The 26,087-nt window shown below is 40.5% G+C and overlaps 1 protein-coding gene across 7 annotated transcripts in view; it reads left to right on the forward strand.

The window, feature by feature from the left end:
• The window catches only part of dph6 (diphthamine biosynthesis 6), a 75,462-nt gene that overhangs the window by 9,344 nt on the left and 40,031 nt on the right, over positions 1-26,087 (forward strand). For 4 of the 7 annotated variants that reach the window (XM_073927212.1, XM_073927214.1, XM_073927213.1 and 1 more), the window contains 6 exons: positions 1,769-1,887; positions 17,691-17,752; positions 18,539-18,633; positions 20,366-20,459; positions 23,946-24,099; positions 24,667-24,789. In XM_073927212.1, the coding sequence (XP_073783313.1) occupies positions 1,769-1,887; positions 17,691-17,752; positions 18,539-18,633; positions 20,366-20,459; positions 23,946-24,099; positions 24,667-24,789 (647 nt within the window). Of the gene's footprint in view, positions 1-1,768; positions 1,888-17,690; positions 17,753-18,538; positions 18,634-20,365; positions 21,139-21,216; positions 22,020-23,945; positions 24,100-24,666; positions 24,790-26,087 lie in introns of those variants that run through there. The other 3 variants (XM_073927216.1, XM_073927217.1, NM_001013290.2) reach the window with 3 other exon arrangements.

The raw sequence follows: 26,087 nt of genomic DNA on the forward strand, positions 1-26,087 counted from the left end.
ATAAAGGTAGGCAAGCTGCCACTGGGCTGGTACCTTTTCAGAAGGTGCACGTTTGTACTTAAAAGGTCCATATTGGTACTTTCAGAGTTATATTAGTACCTAAACATTTTAAAAGGAACACTGTTGCACTTTTTAGTTACTAATATGCACCTTTGAGGTATTAATATGGACCTTTTAGGTGCAGATCTGTACCTTTTATAAAGGTACCACCCCAGTGACCGCTTGCATACCTTTATTTCTGAGAGTGTTGTATTTTGATTACTTTCCTAATTGCTTAGACTAAAAAGTAATCTGAATACTCAGTAAGTAGTTTGATTAATTGACTCAATAACATTTAAAATCCCCATACACTACCTGACAGAAGTCTTGTGGCCTATCTGAGTTTTAGGAACAGCAGAGAATAACTGATCAATAAGTCTGATCATGTCTTGATGTTGACTGATTTGATGAGGACAGTGCGCTCTGACTCTGCTCAGACTAAAGTGTCATCACTGAACAGAAATAATGTCCAGTATAGAATATAAAGTCCTGCTGCAGTTTTCATGCTTTCTTAATAAGAATAGTGTATTATTAGGCTGTATTTGTAAATACAGTAATGTAAAAGCATATTTAGGCTACTGCAGAACAACATACTGTTTTCATTGTAGCCGAATGTGTTTATTAAACTATTAATATTAAACTAATTTAGAGAGACCTTCTCTGATTGACTGCTAGCGTAACGATGTGGATGATGCACCTTTAACTGGTCAGTTGAACACTTGTCATTTGTCTGTCTGCAGTTAACACACTTGTGAAAGATGCTTAGGCAGATTGCTTGCGTTTCTGCTTATACACGAAAACAACGTGTTGCAACGGGCATTGTTGCTGTCCACTCAGGAAATACAACCCGATTGGTTCACTCCGCAAATGTGCGGGCTGAGTGCGCACATACTTTGTTGCTTTTATACTTGACGCGCTCGCTGGAAACCCGAGCATTTCTCATGTGAGATTGCCGAATGTGCAGACGAATTTAGCAAATTAGAACAGGTTACTCAGTTAAATGCTGTAAGTAATGTTTATTCAGCAATAATTCTCCAGTACTGATAGCAGAACCGTTAACATCAGAGCTCATCGATACATCAATCTTTAATAATGTAGCACTGATACTAAAAAACACAGAGTTTCGGTAGCATCCCTAAACTAAAAATGTCTTCCTTTACATTTGATCAAACACGTTTTAATCATTTAAATTCTTTATTTCTTGTACATTGTACTTTATTTCTTTGATTCTTGTTTATGTTAAGCGCTTTGACTTAAGATTGCGTGTAGAAGTAAACATATTGACACAGCTAAGCTTCTTTAGTTTAACCGACCCTGCGCAGTCCAGCAGAACATCACTGTTTTGGTGCACGTGTGTCTCAGCACATACCGCTGTCAGTCAGCTTTTGTTCCTCTGTGCTTAATGCTGTAACCCCATCTGTGTACCTGATGGCCCATAATGCCACGGGGCTAATCGCCCTAATGACTAGCGCTCTCCGTTTGACCCGTGACGCTGTCGGCCACCCCGTAACATGAACCAGACAGAGATACATGAGATGCACTGCTCTGCATAACTACGTACACCCTCTGTTGAAGATGAATATTCTCTGAGAGTATTGCCTATATATACTGTATGTGTTTTGGTGCATTTCATCAAAACAGGTACCCATTAAAATAAGAGTTTGGTCACCGAGCGTCTTTATTCTCTGCTCTTGACGTGTGATTTTGATCTCTTCTTTCCTCTGGGCAGGTGTGCAAGGCTGCAGCTTCAGCCGCTGGCCTACCTGTGGCGTCGAGACCAGGCCGCCCTGCTCTCAGAGATGATATCCAGCGGACTCCATGCCATCCTCATCAAAGTGGCAGCATTCGGTGGGTAACACACACGAAACAGGCAGGAGTTAAGCTGTTCAGACGCTATTGAGGGGTTCTTTCATTTAGACAGGCTGAGAGTTAAATATCTGTTCACCACTTAAAGGCACAGTGTGTAATTTTGGCCACTAGAGGGCGAGTATTCACAGCAAACAAAGATGTGTTTTGATGACTGAGTGTGGAATCATGGGATTTGTAGTCTTCATTATGCTATAAGTAGCCTGCAGAAATCATATTTATTTATTGATTGATTGATTGGCTTATTTTATGGCTGATTTCATTTACTGTGTTTTTAAAATTAGCATATTTTAATATAACTGATCATTCTTTTAAAGGCATTATATGTCATTTTGGCCACTAAAGGGCGAGTATTCACAACTAACAAATGTGTGTTTTGATGACTGAGTGTGGAATCATGGGATTTGTAGTCCTCGTCGTCCTCCTAGACGTCTGTAGAAATCATATTTATTTATTTTTTGGCTGTAACAGTATTTTTAAATACGCAAATTTTAATAGAATTGACAATTTTTTAATTTCATGTTGGCCTCTAGAACCTGTATTTACAAACAAAGGCATGTTTAGATGACTCTGTGACTGAGTGTAGAATCATGGGAGTTGTAGATTTGATTATCCTCCTGCAGAAACCATGTCCCATGAGTAAAAGGTTCAGCACCTGTCATCATGGTAGTATAACAGCAACATTATAATTACATTAATATATTATTAAGTTTCTATTATTAAACCATCACCTGTGGGTTGGATTTCCTCATGAACTCTAGAGTAAAGCAGAATTGTTGTTGCTGGATTTCTTGGCTCTGTCCCACAGCACACTAGGCCATAACAGGAGATCAGTTCTGTATCTCAAGCAGTCTTATGTTTAGGTCGTGCAGTGATGCAGATTTTTGCCGGGTTCAGTTTTGAACTAACAAATGTAGGGCTGAGGGAAAATCTCAAAGAGTTGACCCCTGATCCACTGATTCTCATGTCATGTCTACATCTGCAATGATTTATGAGTGCCAAAGCACTGGAAAACATCATCTGCAGTCACATGCACAGCCAGAATGTGAACCTTACGTAAACTTTGGTGTGGAGGTACGTTTAGTCATCGTGCGGATGGCTGTTCTTCAGGTGATGTTTGTGTTGGATCACACAGGGTGTGCTGCTCTGATTGAAATCTCCTTTAATCCCTCAACTGGCAGCGTAACATCGGTGTAACATTGTCACATTATTACCACATCTTTGGTGTAACATCATTGTATCATCTTCTTAACATCTTTGTAACATTACCATAACACTGGTGTAACATCATTGTAGCATCACATCATTACTTTAACATTGGTGTAATGTCACCATATCAATACCTTAACGTCTGTGTAACATTGCCATATCATAACCTCAACACAGATGTAACATCATTGTAACTTTACCATTTCATTAACGTAACATTGATGAAACATCACCATTTCATTGCTTTATAATTACCCCAACATTGGTGTAACATCATTGTAACATTACCATATCATTACCTCAACATTGGTGCAACATCATTGTAACATTACCATATCATTACCTTAATATCAGTGTAACATCAGTGTAACCTTACCGTATCATTACCTCAACATTGGTGTAACATTACCATATCATTACCTTAATATCAGTGTAACATCAGTGTAACATTACCATATCATTACATTAATATCAGTGTAACATCAGTGTAACCTTACCGTATCATTACCTCAACATTGGTGTAACATTACCATATCATTACCTCAACATTGGTGTAACATTACCATATCATTACCTCAACATTGGTGTAACATTACCATATCATTACCTCAACATTGGTGTAACATTACCATATCATTACCTCAACATTGGTGCAACATCATTGTAACATTACCATATCATTACATTAATATCAGTGTAACATCAGTGTAACCTTACCGTATCATTACCTCAACATTGGTGTAACATTACCATATCATTACCTCAACATTGGTGTAACATCATTGTAACATTATCATATCATTACCTCAACATTGGTGTAACATTACCATATCATTACCTTAATATCAGTGTAACATCATTGTAACATTATCATATCATTACCTCAACATTGGTGTAACATTACCATATCATTACCTCAACATTGGTGCAACATCATTGTAATATTACCATATCATTACCTTAATATCAGTGTAAGATCATTGTAACATTATCATATCATTACCTCAACATTGGTGTAACATTATCATATCATTACCTCAACATTGGTGCAACATCATTGTAATATTACCATATCATTACCTTAATATCAGTGTAACATCATTGTAACATTATCATATCATTACCTCAACATTGGTGTAACATTACCATATCATTACCTCAACATTGGTGCAACATCATTGTAATATTACCATATCATTACCTTAATATCAGTGTAAGATCATTGTAACATTATCATATCATTACCTCAACATTGGTGTAACATTATCATATCATTACCTCAACATTGGTGTAACATCATATAATTACCTCAACATTGGTGTAACATTACCATATCATTACCTCAACATTGGTGTAACATTATCATATAATTACCTCAACATTGGTGTAACATTATCATATCATTACCTCAACATTGGTGTAACATTACCATATCATTACCTCAACATTGGTGCAACATCATTGTAATATTACCATATCATTACCTTAATATCAGTGTAAGATCATTGTAACATTATCATATCATTACCTCAACATTGGTGTAACATCATTGTAACATTACCATATCATTACATTAATATCAGTGTAACATCAGTGTAACATTACCATATCATTACCTCAACATTGGTGTAACATTACCATATCATTACCTCAACATTGGTGTAACATTATCATATCATTACCTCAACATTGGTGTAACATTACCATATTATTACCTCAACATTGGTGTAACATCATAGTAACATTACCATATCATTACCTCAATATCAGTGTAACATCATTATATTATTATCTTGACATCGGTAGCATCACCACATCATCTCCGTAACATCACTCTAGCATAATGATACACTGTCAGAAAACGATAGGCCCAAACTGTGGCAGTACTGGCGATTTATTCAAATGTATACCCTAACAGCATCTGAAAGGTGTATTTTAGTGATCTGATTGTGTACGATGCTGCTACGAGCCGTTCAGGGGTGAATAAATAAATGCACAATTTTGCGTATTTATTTATTCAGTAATATATCTATTCTTCTCGCGTTGGTTCTCGCAGTGATCTGGAGAAGGCCATTTCTCAGCCTCTCCTGTGCTTGTAATGTTTATATTCCGCTTTAAAGCTTGAATGATTAGAATGTAAATGTGCGCAGTAAATCTTCCGTCCCCTTTTATTATTTGAGGGCTTTCAGATGGATTGGGATTACTTCTTGTTTCTTTTTTTTCCTCTCCATCAAAATCCCCTATTTTTATTCCAAATCCCATCCCGTGTCTTATCAGCGCTCTTCTAAATGTGTTTTTAAGCAGATAATTCAGTGTGTGAACAGCAGTGTGTGTTTTAAACCCTTCACACCAGCTGCAGGAGACTGAATGTTGTTTATTTATTTATTTGTTTAGACCTGTGTGTGTGTGTGTGTGTGTGTGTGTGTGTGTGTGTGTGTATGTGTGTGTGTGTGTGTGTGTGTGTGTGTGTGTGTGTGTGTGTGTGTGTGTGGTTTTCAAGAACACACAGTTTAATCATGACATTAGTATGACCCAGATGGTTTTTGAGCACATGTCTTGTGTCCTCATAATTCAGAATGCTTAAAGTGCATGATACTGGAAAAATACGTGCTTCTGTTGTTGAGTATTGCGATGCTGATATTTCTTTATGATATAACAGTTCCCTTGAAAAATGCAGTTTTATTTGCTGTGTTTTTAAAACAAACATTTATTTATGTAATGATATTAAAATAAACAGGTTAAATATATTTTGCAGATCGAATTACCTCTAATTCAGACTAATCAACTGTCCAACATTTAATCTTTAAAACATTATGAGTGAGTGTCACCCTAATATGCAGATATGCTGGCACTGATTGGCTGTTGTCATTTTCCTCTCATCTTAGTCGCTTGATTAATCTTGGGTCGCCACAGCAGAATGAACCGCCAACTTATGCATACTGCACTTTTTTATGCAGCGGATGCCCTTCCAGCTGCAACCCATCACTGGGAAACATCCACACACACTCATTCACAGTCATACACTACGGACAATTTAGCCTACCCAATTCACCTGAACCGCATGTGTTTGGACTGTGGGGGAAATCCATGCAAATGCAGGGAGAACATGCAAACTCCACACAGAAACGCCAGCTGACCCAGCCGAGACTGAAACTAGCAACCTTCTTGCTGTGAGGCGGCAGCACTACCTACTGCGCCACTGCCTCACCCAAAATACCTTATCATGACAGGCCTGTTCACACATTGCATTATCAACGCTAAAATGATATATATAGTGTGTGTGTGTGTGTGTGTGTGTGTGTGTGTGTGTGTGTGTGTGTGTGTGTGTGTTTCAAAGGAATGTTTAAATACGAACGCCTGGCCAAATAAGCCATGAGTGGCACAACTTCCCCCACACCCCTGCAGCAGCGCCAGCTCTTGACAAATCATCCTCTAAAAGCAAATTCCCCACATGTCTGCGAGAGCGTAATTAGGTGAGGTGTGTGTGTGTGTGTGTTTTCTGCTTGGCTACAGGTAGGAGGGGAAGATGTTATCAGGGCTGGCTTTTCACCTGGCCTCTGGCGGCGGTAATTAGAAAAGAGCGGGTTGGGATGGCCTCTCCCGCCGCGGGCCGCCAGTAATTGCAGTTTTCATGTGTTTGGCGGGTCGTGGGTGTGTATAGGGGTGGCGGAGGTGTGCTGAACACACACACACACACACTACAGGTGGAAATAAGTGCTGTCAGGGGTCACGACGCCACATGCTCTGGCCTCACATTACGACTGTGGGATAAAAATAACATTTACACCCGACTGCAGGAAGACTTCAGCATCTCTGTTTTACTGGCAGCGGTGTGTGCATGAGGATTGAGTTAGGAGGCTGATGAACTGGTCCTTGTTAGTTTTGAATCGATGTTGACATCAGACAGATTGAGCTGATTTACAGAAATGAAGCACATTTATTTACTCGCCTCCGGAAGAAGCACAAAACAAGACTCACTGTGTGCTCTTTATCACCTGTGCTGTAAAATAAATGAACAAACCCAGCATAATTACTCAGAGTTTACTCACTATATGATTTAAGCTCTGTACTGTAAGGTTTGATTCATTAGCATTAATGCATTGTGTCATGAAGCAATGTCATTTTTACAGATAAATAAAGGGGTAAATTATAAATATGGTCGACTTTACAGTGAGGCACACATGTGCAGCGCGTTACTTTTTGATAAAGCTACTTATATAGAATATTGAATATTGATTCATTCATTTTCTTGTCGGCTTAGTCCCTTTAATTATCCGGGGTATGAACCGCCAACTTATCCAGCACGTTTTTACGTAGTGGATGCCCTTCTAGCCGCAACCCATCTCTGGGAAACATCCACACACATTTTCACACACACACTCTCACACACTACGGACAATTTAGCCTACCCAATTCACCTGTACCACATGTGTTTGGACTGTGGGGGAAACCAGAGCACCCGGAGCAAATCCACGCGAATGCTGGGAGAACATGCAAACTCCACACAGAAACACCAACTGAGCTGAGGCTCGAACCAGCGACCTGAGTGCTGTGAGGCGACAGCACTACCTACTGCGCCACTGCCTCACCCTTATATAGAATAATTCATGTTGTACGATGAGTCTGTGGAATGCTTGATTCTGATTGGCCGACGAGCATTCTAATTGTTTTCAGCTAAAGTAGTTCCGGCAGGTTTAGAGCGCATTGCAGCTCCATATCACTACGCTGAATGATTTCAGTTATGTCACAAATCACATCAAAGCTTCATCCTGAAAACTTTTAATCAGATTCATCAGTCAAATAAGGAATAACTGAACGAGCAGTTTGTTGAGTTCTAACAAAATAAAGCACATCACGTTATTAAAAAATAAATAAAATCAACATCAATTATCCCTCATCTAATGAATCCTGTCAGCTATGTTGAGCTATTATTTGTTGCTAACTGGCATTCATTCGTAACTTGAAATTAAACCGTGCTGTTAATGTAAATGAATTATTATTAACCTGATAATTATTATTTATTTGATTTTTTGTCTTGTTTCTAGTCCAAATATCTAAAAATTCTTAAATCAAGAAGCATTTTCTAGACAAGCACAACGTAGTGGGCTCTATTTTAATGATCTAAGCACAAAGCAAACGGCACAAAGCGTTAAGAGCCTGTCTGAATGCACTTCTGCTGTTTTAAGGACAGATAAATTCACTCTTCACCCCCAGCGCATGCTCTAACAGGGCTGTGCTGATCCTCTTCATGAGTTCTGGCTGTGTTTTGAGCAGAACCTGCATCAGAGTCTCGTCTCTCATTCCCTTTAAGAGTCAGTTGTGTCGCTCCATGGTGCATTTGCTATTTACATGGCGACTCTGTAAGAGTAAAAGCTGAACGCTTCACTAGCGAGAGCACAGCTAAACAGAGCATCTGCAGCGCCAGGATAAAGAACGAGCCTCCTCCATTCAGCCTCTTTACTTTCTCTTTACTTTTACTCCTTTACTTTGGTGGAGTGAGGAAACGGTGGACACTCACTCCACTGAACACATCCATCAGCCCACATGTTTCATCTCCTTTGTTAAACACAGATTTCTCCAATACTTTATCTAAGTTCAGCTCTAATCTCCAAAATTACTGCTGTGCTGGTTTGAAAATAGCAACACATCACAGCAAACACGTCTCGCCCTTATTGCACCGGGTGTGTGATTTAACCAATAAGCAAGGTAAGCGTCTGCTTAGGGCCCCTGGAAATCTGAGGGCCCCCAAATAAATACCTAGAAGTATAAATGATACCTATTAATTATTTATAACGTTGTTTTCTATCATAATTTGTACAGCGAGGGTCTAAAAATGATTACATATGCGCAAATGTGTCCCCCTCCTTCAATCTTGGAGCAGTCTAGCTGTCAAATCAGTGAAGATTTAGTTTTAAACACGAAGTAGTTCATTAATTATGTTTAGCTGTGTATTCATCTTAAGAAAACAAAAAGTTTCACAAGTTTTACAGGGTGTTTTACATGTTATTATTTTGCATTATACAATAAAATGTAGAAAAGGAGATCGAATGATTTATGAATAAACTGCAAAAAATATTAAAAAAAATACAAAAGGTGCATTTTAAAACTTTTGGGCCTGTGGTTGGAATTGCTTAGAGCCCCAAAATCACTAAATAGATAGAGCCCATTGTGTTGTTTTTAGAAATAATAAGTCAAACTGAAGTGAGTTTGTCCTTAAAACAAGCTAAAATAATCTGCCAATGGGGGAAGCAGAATAATCTAATGTCAAAAGGGAAAATAAGATTATTTAGCGTGCCCCATTTGTAGATTATTCAGCTTGTCTTGAGGAGGAACTCACTTCATTTTGACTCAATATTCCTGAAAACAGGCTTGTCTAGAAGATGCGTCTTGATTTAAGTGTTTAGATATTTGCTCTAGAAACAGGACACAAACTCACAGTAAGTAAAGCTTGTTTTGCAGGAAAATCTGAAGTCGTAATCGTGTCAGAAAGCGGAGCAGAACTTCTCTCTCGTCTCCACCTCTGCGCAGCCGAGCTGAAGTAATTGTCTGGTAAACACGGCGGCGTCAGATCCTCCTGTAATTAGTTAATTGGTTGATTTGTGTGGGTGAGACGGCTGCTGTTCCCGCAGTTAATTGGATGACAGCTCCGCTATAAATTGGCATGTGTGAAGTGGAAAGGTCTGTTCGCAGTGTCGCCGCTTTCCATTTTATTGCAGCTTTATGAATTTATTTCCCACAATTATACAAACTCTGCCGGCATGAACTTTTCCACTTCAGATGCTCGGCGTTATATTCTCATTATTTAACAGCGCACGACCCTTTCCTCAACATGTGGGTTTCTTGATAATCTTGATAATCTGCTTTTTTATCACAAATCATCAGTCTGAAGTTGAAGTGTAGTTGATCAGTTCCCCTATAGCGCATGTGTTTGGACTGTGGGGGAAACCGGAGCACCCGGAGGAAACCCACACCAACACGGGGAGAACATGCAAACTCCACACAGAAACGCTAACTGACCCAGCCGAGACTCGAACCAGAGACCTTCTTGCTGTGAGGCCACAGTGCTAACCACTGAGATACCATGCCGCCCCAGTATACATATTATTTTTTATATATATATATATATATATATATTTTTTTTTTTAAGTAATTGACTTAATTAGGTGGCTAGAGGTGAAGTGTTCATGTTTTGAGATGCTGAAAAGCTGTTGTTAAACATTGTGATGCCAATAGCATGGACTGCAGTAGTGTTAGAAATGAAAGTGTGGCGCAGTGCCGATGTTCTGGCAGCTTTGACAGATTTCCTCATTATTATTTATTTATTTTTCAGAAGTGCCTCTTCAACGTTTTATCCTGAATTTACTTTGAAGCCTCTTGTTGGCGTTTTAATGCTCGTCTGCATCTTTCACTGCCAGTAGCTGCTTGAAATACTATAAAAGAGGAAACAATAATTATAACCAGTAATAATGATTACCTGTGCACGGCTTTAAGATGAGCTTCAGCTGAAAACTGTGAAGTGTCGTTTCTTCTACCTGCACAATCATCTTAATCTCAAACCATGCATAAAATAATGATTAAAATAAATAAATAATACAATTAATGGGTAGTTTATTACTAATAAAATGATCAATAAATAATACTAAAAGCATAAATAAAATATAAATTTAACATACAAATAATAAAATGGGTGATTTAATACAAAATATAAATAATTTTTCATTAAAATTACAGTTTTTGGCTTAAAAAATACAATTAATGGGCAAATATTATTAATAATTAAAATGTGTGTTGTAATAATGTATGTATGTATGTCACACATTCTTAAGAAAAGAAAAACAGATGAATCCAATTGCAAGTGATTTATTGTCCGGAGGTAATATACAGTACCCACAGTCAATAAAAATAAACAAGGAGAAAATAAGTGTAATCGTAGCCGGTAAACACGGAAGTCATATCGGCACTGCTGGGAGGCGTTGACTCGAGACTCTGAGTCTCACCAGTGACGATATACAACCCTATGGCAGTTTAAGATTATAAGGCTGAACAACATGAAACGCATCAGTCTACAGAGATTTCCCAGTATTTCTCTGTTGCAGTCAGGAGATCACAATAATTAACCCCAAAACAGCAGGCAGATTACTGTGGTGTAAATACAGCCCTACTACATACAACAGAGAGAGATCGACTTAGAGCATCTCTTACCTGTTCTATAATGATTTGATGAGCTGTAGTTTGAAATTACGCAGAGTTTCTATTCGCATGTAAATATCCGCGTGAACATTCGAGTTTACTCGCTTCATTCGTGCGTCAAATCCACTTCAGAACAGACACGGACTCGTGTGGTGGACAGGGCTTCTGTCTGCCCGGTGACTCTAGCTTCATAGCTAAATGGCTAACATGGATTATATTGAGAAAATAACAGTGTTTATGTGCTTTATGAAGGCTGAAAACAGCGTCGATACGTTTAGGGCCGTGTCTGAGTCCACTACATCCTTTCAGAGGTGCAGCAGCTCTGAGTTCATCAGCTCCTCCAGAAACTGAACCAGGATGATGGAGGCTTTCAGCGGTGCTTTAGACTGAGCCAAGCCCAGTTTGATGAACTGTTGTTGGTGTCAGCAAGAGGATTTCCCCCGTGACACTAACAACAGGTGCACGTCACAATCCCGCCCCCACACTGATTGGTTAACGGCACGCGAATGTCCACTGAAGTTCAGACTTTCAAACTCGAGCGATTCACACAAAATGCACAAAACGCTCAATTTGTGCCGCGCCATTCGCACATATCGCGCCATATGTGCCACACCATTCGCGCAATTCACGTCATTCGCGCCACGCCATTTCCGCGTATCGTGCCGCAGGATGTCTATTCGCGCGTTTGAATTGACTTAACATGTAAGTCACTCGCACTTGACACGCTTTCTGCATCTGGTGTAAACGCAGCATTAGGGTTCATTATGCAGTCTCTGTCGCCATCTTGTGGCGGAGCGTCAACCGTCTTTGCTCTGCTCAGCATGACAGGCTGATGCGATGAATCTCTGAAATTATGAATATTTAAAATAGGCACTGTCCTTATAAATAAACTGCATAATCTCAATCTAAACAACTACATGCTCACCGGAACAAGCCTCCATAATGCATGATGTTGTCCAGCAGCTGCAATATTTGTCAGACTGTAGTGAGTGCATTGATCTGCTGTCACTCTGTGTGGGCGGAGTAATACACAAGGGTGAAGAGGCTGTATGAGTGCTGATATTGCAGAATATCAAACGGATATCAGATTCGAGAACCAGACCGAATATATAACAAAACAGAAAACAAAAAAAAATTATATATATATATATATATATATATATAGTGTTTATATACATTTTTTTTCGTTTTCTAAAAATCAATTTTTTACCTAAATGCTTGCTTACAAGAATCTTTAAATGTGACACTTGAGCACAAAATCCCTCCAGGAGCTCTTATCCTGTTGCACTGGAATCATTTCTGATGCTAACAGGGCCGATATCAATAAAGCAGATGTGCTGCAGTTAACTGTAACAGTAAAGACTCCCAATCACAGCATCATTCACCACCATGAGCCTTCATTGTTCATTATGAGATCTTCTATAAAGCTTCATACGTATGCAATCATAAACCTGAATCGATTGCTGGAGTTTAGTGCGCTTAATGTTTTTATCACTGCTTTAATGTGTCCAATACTGCGCTTCTATAAGCCTGTCAGTGTTAACCGCTCGCGATACACATCGGATGGGGTTATAATTGCAGCTTTATTCCATTTATACGCTGGGGCAGATTAAATCAGCGAGATGTGTGTGCTGGATTGTATTCATGCCGCTGCTATTATTCCTCACACAGCTGTTGAATTTCAGATAAGGTGAATTCTGCGATCGCTGTTAATCTCAGCATCTCATGTGCGCTCGTTTCTCTTTCTGCCGCTGATCAGGTGATACCGCTGCTATTGTTTCGGCTCAGAAACACTGTTCAAAGGATGAACCAGCTCACCTTCCTGCGCCGATGCTCACTTCATCCGCTTTTAAAGCTAAAATGTTCCCCGACATGAATCCAATTTCCCGGGCCGAGGCAGGGATTAAAGGCGAGCTGTCAGGAGGAAACTTCAGCGCGTTCTCATTCACCTCCAGCAGATGTTAAGCATGTAGGCAGAGTTTAATGATGCCGTGCTGGAGGCTCATTGATGAGCGCTGATATAGCTGACGATTACCCTGAACACAACACATTCAGAGATTCTCCAACCCAGGGAAATCTGTAGAAGAGATACGGCGAAGGTTATATTATAATACAGTTACTGTACAACAATAATTAGTGTTTTAACAGAGCTGCGATGGTTGTGTTTAGGGTCGGGGTAGGGGTGGACATTGATAAAATACAATTGAATGGGTCATTTAATAAATATTACTCATTAGTACTGTAAGGGGTAACATTAGGGTTGGGTAGACGTTAATTAATTAATATAATTAATGCTCATTATAATCACTGTTTTTACATTGTGAGGCTTGGGTTTAGGGTTTGGATGGGGAGTAGATGTTAAAAAATACAATTAATGAGTAATTTAATTAATAATACTCATTATAATTACTGTTTTGGAAGACAGGAGGAAGAAAACGCATCCTGAAAGCCTGACGATTTACTTTACTCGCTTTACTGCTATTGCAGTCTGACATCTATATCAGCGGTTCTGTGAATCTCAGTAAAAGAATGTTTGAAGAATGTCCAGGCTGCTCTTTTCAGTATAGTTACACTTCCTGACTAAAGTCTTGTGGTGGATCTCAGTTGTAGGAGCAAGAAATAATAACTGGACTTCTAGCTGATCATTCAGAAAAGTGTCAGAAGATCTGTTGATCTGCATCCCAATCATTACCAATACACACACACACACACACACACACACACACACACACACTAGTTAAATTTATGATCTCACTGCATAACTACTATGTACTTACATCACAAAATAACTACAATGCACTTACTGTGTTTATAATGTATTTGAGAACACTTGTGGTGCTCTTGAGTTGGGATAGAGGTTATGGACAGGTTTGGTGGCATGGGTAGGTTTAAGGGGGGGTTAAGGTGTAAGGGATGGTCAACAGTGTATTTACAAATATAATTACAAAAGTTACTCACAGATGTAATTACATACATGTATTTAATCAAGTATAAGTACACAGTAAATACATGCATTTACACAATAAGTACATTGTAACAAGCTATTAATTCCTGTGTAAGTACATATTAGTTAAGGCCACTTAATATAAAGTGGGACCGAAAATTCTTTGGGATAATTTAAGTGCACAAGTCAGCAATATATATATAACACTTTTCTAGTGTTTTTTGATCATTTAAAAGTAAACAGAAGGGCTGATGATTCTGACTTCACCTGTACATGAGTGATTTGAGTGTGTTCTGTGCAATATTCTGAATAATGACATTACAGATGCAGAATAGACCTCAAAACAGCCTAACGAATGAAAAATTACGAGAGTAGTCTGGCTGCAGACCTGGTGCAGTGCAATCTGGGCTGCATCTAATGCTTTTTAATGGGCTCACCTAACCCTACCCATCACGGTGACGTCACTCACTCCATTTGAGTGCATTGTGTCTGACATCGCATCGCTGAGTGATGCAGTCTCAGCTTGCATCATAAAGGCTGCATTCATATACTGTTGAAAATGACTGCCTTTGTCATGTGCTGTCCGGCTTCATCCATCAGCCCAAAGAGAGCTTCGTGTCTCTGGCTGTACTGTAAGAGCTTGTGTCCTCATGAAATCTGATGCAAAACTTTCTGAAAATCCATTTATGGCCAGATCACTGGCTCGGAAGTTGACTGGATTAAACGTGAGTTTTATAGGATAATAATGAGTTGAAGGCGTTCGGCTCCTCTGGGCTCTGCTTGTCTAAAGGGCAGCGAGGATGGACGCTCCGACAGATGAATGGTGCTTGGAGTGGCTTATTTGTGTTTAATGTGCCATAAGGGGCCGAGGTAATTAGCTTTAGGTCAGGTAGTAAAACAGGTGCGGATGGATGAACGCCGTGCCGCTCATGTAAATGAGAGATCGGGACTGCAGCCCAGCTGGAAAGCGCTGAATATATTGAGCCAGCGTGGAAACTGTTGGTCCAGATCTGCTGCGTTTATGTGCTTTCAGACTGCTTTACTGTGAGTTTACACTACTAATGCATGCTGTTAAAACTGAGCTCTTTTCAGTATGAATTTAACACACATTTCTAATCAGCCAATCACATGACGGCAGCTCACAGGCATGTAGACATGGTCAAGACGATCTGCTGCAGTTCAAACTGAGCATCAGAATGAGGAAGAAAGGGGATTTAAGAGACTTTGAACGTGGCATGGTTGTCCAGACGGGCTGCTCTAAGTATTTCAGAAACTGCTGATCTACTGGGATTTTCACGCACAACCATCTCTAGGGTTTACAGAGAATGCTCAGACAAAGAGGAAATATCCAGTGAGCGGCAGTTCTGTGGGCGCAAATGCCTTGTTGATGAGGCCAGAGGTCAGAGGAGAATGGCCAGACTGGTTCCAGCAACAGTAACTCAAATAAGCACTCGCTACAACCGAGCTCTGCAGAAGAGCATCTCTGAACACACAACACGGCCAACCTTGAGGCGGATGGGCTACAGCAGCAGAAGAGCACACCGGGTGCCGCTCCTGTCAGCTAAGAACAGGAAACTGAGGCTACAATTCACACAGACTCACCAAAACTGGACAATAGAAGATTGGAGAAACGTTGCTGCTCTGATGAGTCTCCATTTCTGCTGACACATTCGGATGCTCGGCTCACAATCTGCAGCAACTGTGTGATGCTATTATAACAATATGGAGCAAAATCTCTGAGGAATATTTCCAGTAGCTTCTTAAATCTACGCCACCGAGGATTAAGGCAGTTCTAAAGGCAAAAGTGGTCCGACCCGCTACTAGTCAGGTGTACCTAATAAAGTGGCCTGTAGTGTATTTTTCAAGTGTTTGTTTTGCCATAATGACAGCACATCATATTTTAATACTTATTTTGCAACTAGTATTCAACTTAAAGTGACATTAAAAGGCCTAAATAGCTTAATCAGGGTAAAGTTAGGGTAATTAGGCAGTCGTTGGACAACAGCGGTTTATTCTGTGGATAACCATGTCCTAATCAGTTTTTGCATTTTAAAACAAAAAAAATATTGCAACTGAACTAAAAGAAACACAGCTTTCTCCATTAATACTGTAAAAAAGTCCTTGTTCTGTTAAACATTACTTGGGAAATATTTGAAAAAAGTTCACTGGAGGGCAGATAATTAATGAAGTCTTCAAATCTATAATGTCCTAATTTTGTTCTTCCCTCAAATGGAAATCCTCCACTCCAGCATGCGCTTCAGTAAACGCCACACTTCAAAACCATTAGCGCATAAATTTGCCATAATTAAATCAGACTAATGGTGATATTGACTTCATTTCGATGTATCGCGCCGCCCTAATCCCAGCATCAAATATGAAATTGTGCTGCGCTTCATCTTTTATTTAAAATCAAGACATTAATGAACAAATTATAAAACAGTCTCGCTGTTAGCAGTTTGAAATCAGTCATTAAAACCAGTTTAAAAGGCATGACTAATTAAAAGGGTGTTTGAATGGGATTGAATTTTAATGGCGTTCTCCCTGTTACCTTTTGTGTGGGGTTAAGAAGAGCTCTTCTCGCACTCATTATGAGCGGCGTTCCCCAGGGCCGGGTAATGGGGCCGCTCGCGTTCTCATTGATCCTCTGAAAACACACACTCGTCCAGAGCTCGCGCTCCCTCAGGGCTCGTGGTTTGGGCTGTTTTTGAGCTCTGGGGTTTGGCGGGAGAAATCGTGTCTTTCAGCGGTGGACGCCAGTCATGAAGGGGCTTGTTTTGCGGTTTGAAGTGAACAGGGGTTCGAGTTTAAGCGCCTGATTGATTGGGGCGTTTCACAGGGAATGGAGGTTTGGGGCATTTTAAATGAATATGCTACAGACTGGAGTGTGTGAGGGCTGAAACATTGACAATAATACAAAACAGTCCACAAATATTCTTGTTGTCGAGTAGTCGTTTGATCACATGTGAATCTATGGGTCTTCAATGACACAGTTTGAACACTACATCACACACACACACATTTCTAATAATTGTTAAATATCTCTAAAAGCAGATTAATAGTAAAGTGCTAATAATACAATAATACTGAGCCACTGTGATGATGAACTTTTGCCATAACATATATCAGATGTTTTACAATGTGATCATCATGCATAATTCTATCATCACATCTTCTGATAACAGTAAATCACATCACGCATACTGATGCACGTGTTTTCATATCAGTTTTAATCGCATTTTTAAATGACGTGCAGTTATATGTGTCTGTTCATCATGTGGGATTTGATCGGCTTTGGTTTCTGAGCTGCAGATCGAGGTATTGAAGGCTGTGTATGTGTAAGAGATGAATATGAAGCTTCCTCATTAACAGACGCAGTGCATGAGGGACATCTCAAGCATCTCGCACGGATCTCTCACAGCCTGCTGCTGTTGTGTTTGTGCAGGTCTGCATCCAGACAAACATCTAGGAAAATCGCTGGCGGAGATGGAGCTGTATCTGCACGAGGTCAGAGAACAGCAGCCTCCATTCCTCATTCCAAAAATAAATAAATACGTACATTTGTTAATGTTTTGTTACCATAGCAACTGTAGAATCACCACAACAGATCAATTACTATAGTTGTTGTGTTACCATAGCAACTGTAGAATCACCACAGCACATTAATTACTGTAGTTGTTGTGTTGCCATAGCAACTGTAGAATCACCACAACAGATAGATTACTATAGTTGTTGTGTTACCATAGCAACTGTAGAAAAACCACAACAGATCAATTACTATAGTTGTTGTGTTACCATAGCAACTGTAGAATCACCACAGCACATTAATTACTGCAGTTGTTGTGTTGCCATAGCAACTGTAGAATCACCACAACAGATAGATTACTATAGTTGTTGTGTTACCATAGCAACTGTAGAATCACCACAACACATTAATTACTGTAGTTGTTGTGTTACCATAGCAACTGTAGAATCACCACAACAGATCAATTACTGTAGGTGTTGTGTTACCATAGCAACTGTAGAATCACCACAGCAGACTCGTACTCTTTGATGTAATATTGATATAGTATTTTCCCTTGTTGGCTTTCTCTAGTCTCTTTAGGACTGCTGAACATATTGATAGTCTATTATTATTACTGTTTTTCAGAGCGTTTCAATATAAAGCATGAAGGTTTTGCTGAAATCCGGCAGAAGTGATCTAGTGTTGAGTTGTGTAGTGTTTGAGATGTGATAAGGATTTCTCCCTGATGAGTGTGTGATGTATTGATGATGAGTGTGTGTTTGTTTCAGCTGTCAGAGAAGTATGGCGTTCACATCTGTGGTGAAGGTGGAGAATACGAGACCTTCACCCTCGACTGTCCGCTCTTCAAAAAGAAGATCATCATGTAAGGACCCTTATGCTGTATCCCAGAGTTTCCCCTACACCCATGAACAAAAGTGCCTTTCCTAGCGGTGTCCAAAACCACGCTGGACATTCTGAAGTGCTCTCAATCAGTCCCACAATGCACTGCAATAACCAATGTACACCCAAAACTAGAAAATACTCATGATGCAGAGTGAAGGTGATTGCACACTGAAGTCTGAAATGTTTGTTTGCGTTTTTTTCGTGTTCATATGCGAAAAATTGGTCACATAAACAAAGAGCTGCGCTATGATTATCCTCAAATGCAAAGTTTATTTCAGGAAATCACTGGAGTTTTGGTTCATTGTGATACTTCACCCTTGTGGTAGTTCACACATTCACATGCATAAACGAATCCTAAACAGAGAGGGGTCACTAATCTCGGTCCTGGAGAGCTGGTGTCCTGCAGGATTCAGCTCCAACTTGCCTCAACACACCTGCCTGGGTGTTTCAAGTATACCCAGTAAGAGCTTGATTAGCTTGTTCAGGTGTGTTTGATTAGGGTTGGAGCTAAACTCTGCAGGACACCGGCCCTCCAGGAACAGGTTTGATGATCCCTGCTGTAGACATTATAAAAGATGGTAGCTGCATTGACATGTCAAAGCAACGGGCCGAAAGCAGACCATGCTTTTTTATTATAATGTCTATGGGCAGTACGCCAAATGTATGACACACACACACACACATCCAAACAGCAGCAAGGCAGAGGTGCGCTAGTCTTTGAATTCAGCATATAGCGGTTCTCAACTGTCTGTCTTTGTTATATGCGATGTGTTTGTCATAATGTTATCTGTAGCTGAAAGGACAGTGTTCTGTGTTTACCTTTTTGCTTGTACGGTGGCTTTTTCAGATGTGTAAAGCGAAAAAATCTAACCTGGTTTGGATTTTTTGATGACAGTTGAAAGTTTCGGAGGCAGCGTGTCAATACGACTGACACAAGATGAGGTCGAATTCAATTTCTATCATGCGAAAATTGCGGAGGAAAATTTTGGATTCAGTGTGCAATAACCGTGAGTTTGCACACCGGATGAATTGCCACATTGTGATCTGTTGTGGTCATTCTATGGTTGCTATGGTAACAGCAACTGTAATAATAATTTGTCGGGGTCATTCCATAGTTGTTATGGTAACACAACATCTGAGGTAATGTAAAAACTATTTTGCTTTTGATCACTATTTTAAGTGAACTGATTTGGTGGACTAATGTACACTTAATATTGCTGTAAAATGTACAGTGTTACTGTCAGTTTCAGCTCCCAGTTATACTGTTACATTTAAAAGCGCACTTAAAATTAACAAGTACAACTGTGCTGTAGTTTTACAACACAATTGTGATTATACGTTTAGCGTGCGCTTGCGATTTTTACAGCATTACTGGCAATGCTTTACCAAATAAACCATGTTGTGGTGATTCTACAGTTGCTATGGTAACACAATGACTACAGTAACTGATTTGTTGTGGTGATTTTACAGTTGCTATGGTAACACAACGACTACAGTAATTGATCTGTTGTGGCGATTCCACAGTTGCTATGGTAACACAACAACTACAGTAACTGATCTGTCGTGGTGATGTGTAGGCAACCAAAGTTGTCAGTAATACTGTACACATTTTACAGCAGTTAGTGGATGATTTGTGTGTGTGTGTGTGTGTGTGTGTGTGTGTGTGTGTGTGTGTGTGTGTGTGTGTGTGTGTGTGTGTGTGTGTGTTTCAGAGACGCCACAGAGACCGTCATCCACTCAGATGATGCCTTCGCTCCTGTAGGTTTTTTGCGCTTCACCAAAATGCACACTGAGGACAAGACAGAGGTGCGCACACTGTAAAATCACAACTAAATCTGTCCATTTTACTGTAAAACAAACAAAACTGGAAGCTGTGGTCACCATTAAACTGGAACATAAGATTAGCTCTAAATGAAAGACATCCTGTGAGTAATCCAGAGCTAGTGACATGGAGATCTGCATTTAGCGTCCACCCAGCATCAGAACATAGGCACGACGGGTCATTTTCACCACTAGAGGGCGTGTGCTCACAACAAACAAAGGTGTATTTTGATGACTGTGGAATCATGGGAGTTGTAGTCTTCATCATCCTCTGGGACTATTATCATCATGGCAGTATGAAGCAGAGTAAGACTGAGCGAGAGAATAGCTTCAGCTCGTGTGCACATGGAGAACAACAGAGCTGTTTTATCAGACCAAACACACCTCAGGCTTCTGTTCTAATGCTGATCTGTGCAGTCCAATTAAACACACAACATATGTAAGCCTCCGTTTCCCTGATTTCTAGAAAATGGAGAGCGTGTGACGTCATTAGCATAAACACACACAATAGTGAGTCTGTCTCCCTAGATAAAGGTGTATGATTTCGAGTAATGTAAATACAGAAGTCAGCAAAATATACAACACTGTTCCTGTGCTTTGGATAATTTAATGAAACATCGTACATGTGTCTTCAAAAGTACAATAAATTTACAGTAAACTGCCATATTTTATAGTTTATATAACCTTAAAACATTGATGATTTGAAGTATTAATATCTACATAGTTCCTTTGTAATACACAGACAAAAACCTGGTCAGTACCAATTGAGCATCAACGCCACAGCCTACCTGAGTATTGCTGCTGACCATGTCCATCCCTTTATGAGCACAGTGTCTCCATCTTCTGATGGCTACTTCCAGCAGGATAATGCAGCATGTCATAAAGCTCAATCAACTCAGACTGCTGAACATGACGATGAGTTCACTGTACTCAAATGGCCTCCACAGTCACCAGAGCTCAATCCAATAGAGCAGGTTTGGGATGTGGTGGAACGGGAGATTGGCATCATGGATGTGCAGCCGACAAATCTGCAGCAACTGTGTGATGCTATCATGACAATATGGAGCAAAATCTCTGAGGAATATTTCCAGTAGCTTGTTGAATCTCTGCCATGAAGGATTAAGGCAGATCTGAATGCAAAAGGTGTCTGACCTGGTAGTAGTCAGGTGTACCTAATAAAGTGGCCGGTGAGTATATATATATAGGTATATATATATAGATTTGAGCAGTGTTATTCCTCTTATTTCTAGCCTGTAATGTGGCATCTGCAATATTCCCCTCAGCCCGCCGTAACAAACCTGTCCAGTCGGATTATGCAGCACACACTCAGGTCATACAGGGAAGGTGGATGTGTGTGTGTGTGTGTTTTCTCTGTGCACATCTGTGTGTGTGTTGTTCTGATGTCTATAAGCAGGAGGACACTGGCGCTTTGTCTCAGTATTTTCCTTGTTGAAATGAGTTATTTGTTTTTATAAAGGGATACGCTGCCACATGCAATGAAAGTAAAGAACATGACGTGTATTTAAAATAAAACAGTATATTTTCCTTGTTGGCATTATTTTTTAGCTCTGACGACTTCTGCTGCCGAGAAACACACAAATGGGGAAAGGGTCTATTGCAGATGTGTATTTGAGACGGTATATTGAGTTGTGATGTGATGTGATGTGATGTGATGGGTCATGCGGGCGTCACACTGAAATATAAGAACTGAAAACGTCACTATAGACGTTCATTACCTGATCAACTCTGGACTGACCAATCAGAAGGCAGCAGTGCTGTGATGGTGTTGCATTGTGGGATGTGTTGTCAGCCGTGTGTGTGTGTGTGTGTGTGTGTGTGTGTGTGTGTGTTTTGGGTCATGCGTGGCCTCAGTCTCAGCTGTTGGCTCTGTGTGCTCGTGTGTTCGTGTTCTGCTGTGTGTTGCTGGAGATTCTGGCCTTTGAGGCGATGATAAAATGAAAAAGCATTGCCCAAGAAGGAAACTCCTGCAGCCACACGGCCTTCAGCGCTGGGAGATCCTGCCCGCTCCGCACGCAGCCGTCCAGAGGAGTCTCCGTCACACTGACAGATCCACACTGACACACACACACACACACACACACACACACGCTGCAGGATAATTAATTTCATTATCATACGGCCAACTGCAGATGACAGCAGGACATTAAACACATCTGAAACATTAATGAAAGTGGGCCGTGTCCAGCGTGCTGCAATCTCCCTCTCTCTGGCTGAACTGCAGGAAATAATGTTGCGCTCGTGACACTTTACAGACTTTTCAGCCTATATACCTCAAAGATGCTAAGCAGCACATGGCTAGCGAGCAGTTTTGTAAACATAAAAATAAAAACTACAATTTTTGGGGGGGAAAACACAGCGAAAGTTTTAGTTAATTACAGGAAAGAATTGTTTCGGTAATGACATTTAAAGTACTTTTCAGCCTATCGCTCAAAAATGCTAGTCAGCACATGGCTAGCGAGCACAGTGTTAAACCATTAGTTTAAAAATCTAAACATTTAGTAATAACACCCCAAACGTTTCCTCTAATTTTGCAGGAAGTAACTGTTTCGGTAGTGAACACTTCTATAGTTTTAAGCCTATCGCTCAAAGATGCTAATCAGCACATGGTTAGCAAAGTGCAGCTTTAAACCATTAGTAAAAACTACATACTTTGGAATAACAGCTCAAAAGTTTGATTAATTACAGAAAACAGTATTTCAGTAGTGACATTTATATACTTTTAAGCCTACAACTCAAAGATGCTAATCAGCACATGGTTAGCGAGCGCAGTTAAAGCTGCAGTGTTTGACACCCAGTGGTTGAACTAGGTATTGCATTGTTGGATGAAGACACGTTCACTCGGCTCTTCTCTTCTCTACACAAGCGCAGGTTGCCAGATTGACGTGAGTGTGCCTGACTATCAAACCCTAATGCTGTGTTCACACCAGACGCGGCACGCGTGGATAAATAGCGCTATTTGCATGTAAATAGACGCGTGAACATCTTGAGTTTACTCGCTACATTCAGGCGTCAAATCCACTTCAGAATACACACCGATTCGTGTGATGGGCAGGGCTTCTGTCTGCCCGGTGACTCTAGCTTCAATGCTAAATGGCTAACACAGATGTTATTGAGAGAGTAGCTGTGTTTCTGAGCTTTAGGAAGGCTGATATACAGCGTAGATTCATTCCGTGCCGTGTCTGAGTTTTCTGATTTCTATTAACGCCTTTGCATTGACTTAATATGTAAATCCATATTAATTTTAATTGACATTTGTGCTACTGATTTGCAGTGTGTGTGTGTGTGTGTGTGTGTGTGTGTGTGTGTGTGTGTGTGTGTGTGTGTGTGTGTGTGTGTGTAGATTTGGTGGAGTCGTGATGCTCATATTCATTTCCTGCAGGTCAGCTGATCCAGCATGCGAGAGTGTGCTGTGTTCTCAGGGTGTGTATGTGTGTGTGTGGTCTCCTGCAGGGCTCCGGAGGGCCACCACCGCCGTCTCTCTCTGCATGTCCTTGCCAGAGCGCCATTGACAGGATGACAGAAGAGCTGGAATATGCTGATAAAACTGCCGACGTCCAGAGAGAATGTCCATCACACACACAGAGCACATGGCAACTGGACGAGGGTGAGCTGAGTGCGTGTGCTTGAGTGTATGTGTGTGTGTGCATATATACAGGACGGACTGTACCTCACGTTCGTTATTTGTCATACAGATTACAGAAGCACTGAGCATTTGTTTTCTCGTGTATTTGTCTGGTTTAAGAGTGGAGATCTGCAGCTTCATGCTGATATATTCCTCATGTGTGTGTATTCTCTGAGACTCCAGTGTGTTGCTGAGCTCAGAGGATTCATCATGAAGCTGCAGAAACTGTCATAAACACACATCTGCACTGAAGCTCCTCCCCCAGAGAATTATCACTCGATAGTGATCACTGATTGGCTCCTGTACTAGAAGGCGGGGCTTTATTCGCCATATTATGTTGCACTTTTCTCCATTCAAAACTAAACGAGCGACACGTCTTGTGTATTCTTGAGTCTTTGATGAAATTCAGTAGGGGGTGCAAACTTTTTCACACAACTGTTTATTATTAAAATCACTTTTATTACCAATTGTGGTTTGTGTGTGTGTGTGTGTGTGCGTGTGTGTGTGTGTGTGTGTGCGTGCGTGTGTGTGTGTGTGTTTATGCTGTAGGTTGTGAGGTTTCACACTCGTCCAGCAGTTCTGGTTTCCAGTGGATCAGTGGATTATCAGCGCTTCCGTCTGAACACCCGGACATCCAGAGCCAAGCACAGCACGTCTTCACACTCTTGCAAAGTACTGAAACTACTCTTATGTCTACACATGATTGATCTGCAGTGATTTTTACTAAAAACTTCAAACACGCAATAAAAAAAGACCTTTTTAACTTTAAGCTCTACAATGCAAATCCAATTAGATAAACAAAGCACGTCTCTCATATCATATATCCGCTATATATCGATGTCGCAGTGTGATTTTTCCAACACAGGCTCATTGTGAACACGTACCCCTGTATACATTTCAGGAGAACATGAGTTATGTAGAATGAGGTACATTTTGTCTTTAAAACAAACAGTGTATGATGCCGCTGATGGCTTCTGTTTCTTTTCGTGCTACCAGCTGACCGCTTACCTCCGTGTGTACAGCTTTTCCACTGTTACCAGTTTTCCCAGTAGCTCATCACGTACACGATGGAGGGCTTGAGATGCAGACAGGGGTTGACAGTGACAATTCGAGAACAGTTCCAAAGAGAAGATGAGGCAAAAACAGAAGCCAAAAAATAAAATAACCAAGTGAATAACAGGGTGAGAATGTGGTCAAATCTGAAAACAAGGTAAAAACCAGGCAGCCAGATCAGTCGGTCAGTCAGTCTACAGCAGCCTCTAGTGGATTTACGTGAGAACAGCAGGCGTGAATGGCACTTATGAGAGAAATTTGAGATCTGAAAAGTGTACACGGCGCCCTCTGGAGTCTTGTGTTCATATTCAACACCTCCTTCATCATCATCAGCTCAATAATGTTGATGTCTGGTGTCTAGGCTGGCCAATCCTGTAGCACTCTCTGCTTTCAGGAGCTTTGATGTGGAGGCTGAGGTATGAGCAGGAGCGCTATCCTGCTGGAGAATTGTCCCTCTCCTGTGGTTTGTAATGTAATGGGCAGCACAGATGTCTTGATCCCTCAGGCTGTTGATGTTGCAGATCTCTCCATACTGAATGAACCCCAAACCATGACTTCTCCTTCACCAAACTTGACTGATTTCTGTAGAATCTTGGTCCATGCTGGCTCCAGTAGGTCTTCTGCAGTATTGCTGATGATTGAGATCAGCAGATGATCGATCTTCTTACACTTTTCCAAATGATCAGCTAGAAGTCCAGTTATTGTTTCTTGATCTTATAACTGGGATCCTCCACAAGACTTTAGTCAGGTAGTGTATGTTTATATGTGTATTTGCAGTTAGTCGCAGGTTTGTGCCTCTCTCTAGAAGATCTCAGCGTACGCTCGGTGTTGTTTCAGATGTAGTGTTGAGTTAACAGTAAAACTGACACCAGTATCAATCAAGACTGCAGGATTATCATGGCTGTGCAGTCAATAAA

Source organism: Danio rerio, chromosome 17, assembly GCF_049306965.1.
Source record: "Danio rerio strain Tuebingen ecotype United States chromosome 17, GRCz12tu, whole genome shotgun sequence".
Lineage (NCBI taxonomy): Eukaryota > Metazoa > Chordata > Actinopteri > Cypriniformes > Danionidae > Danio > Danio rerio.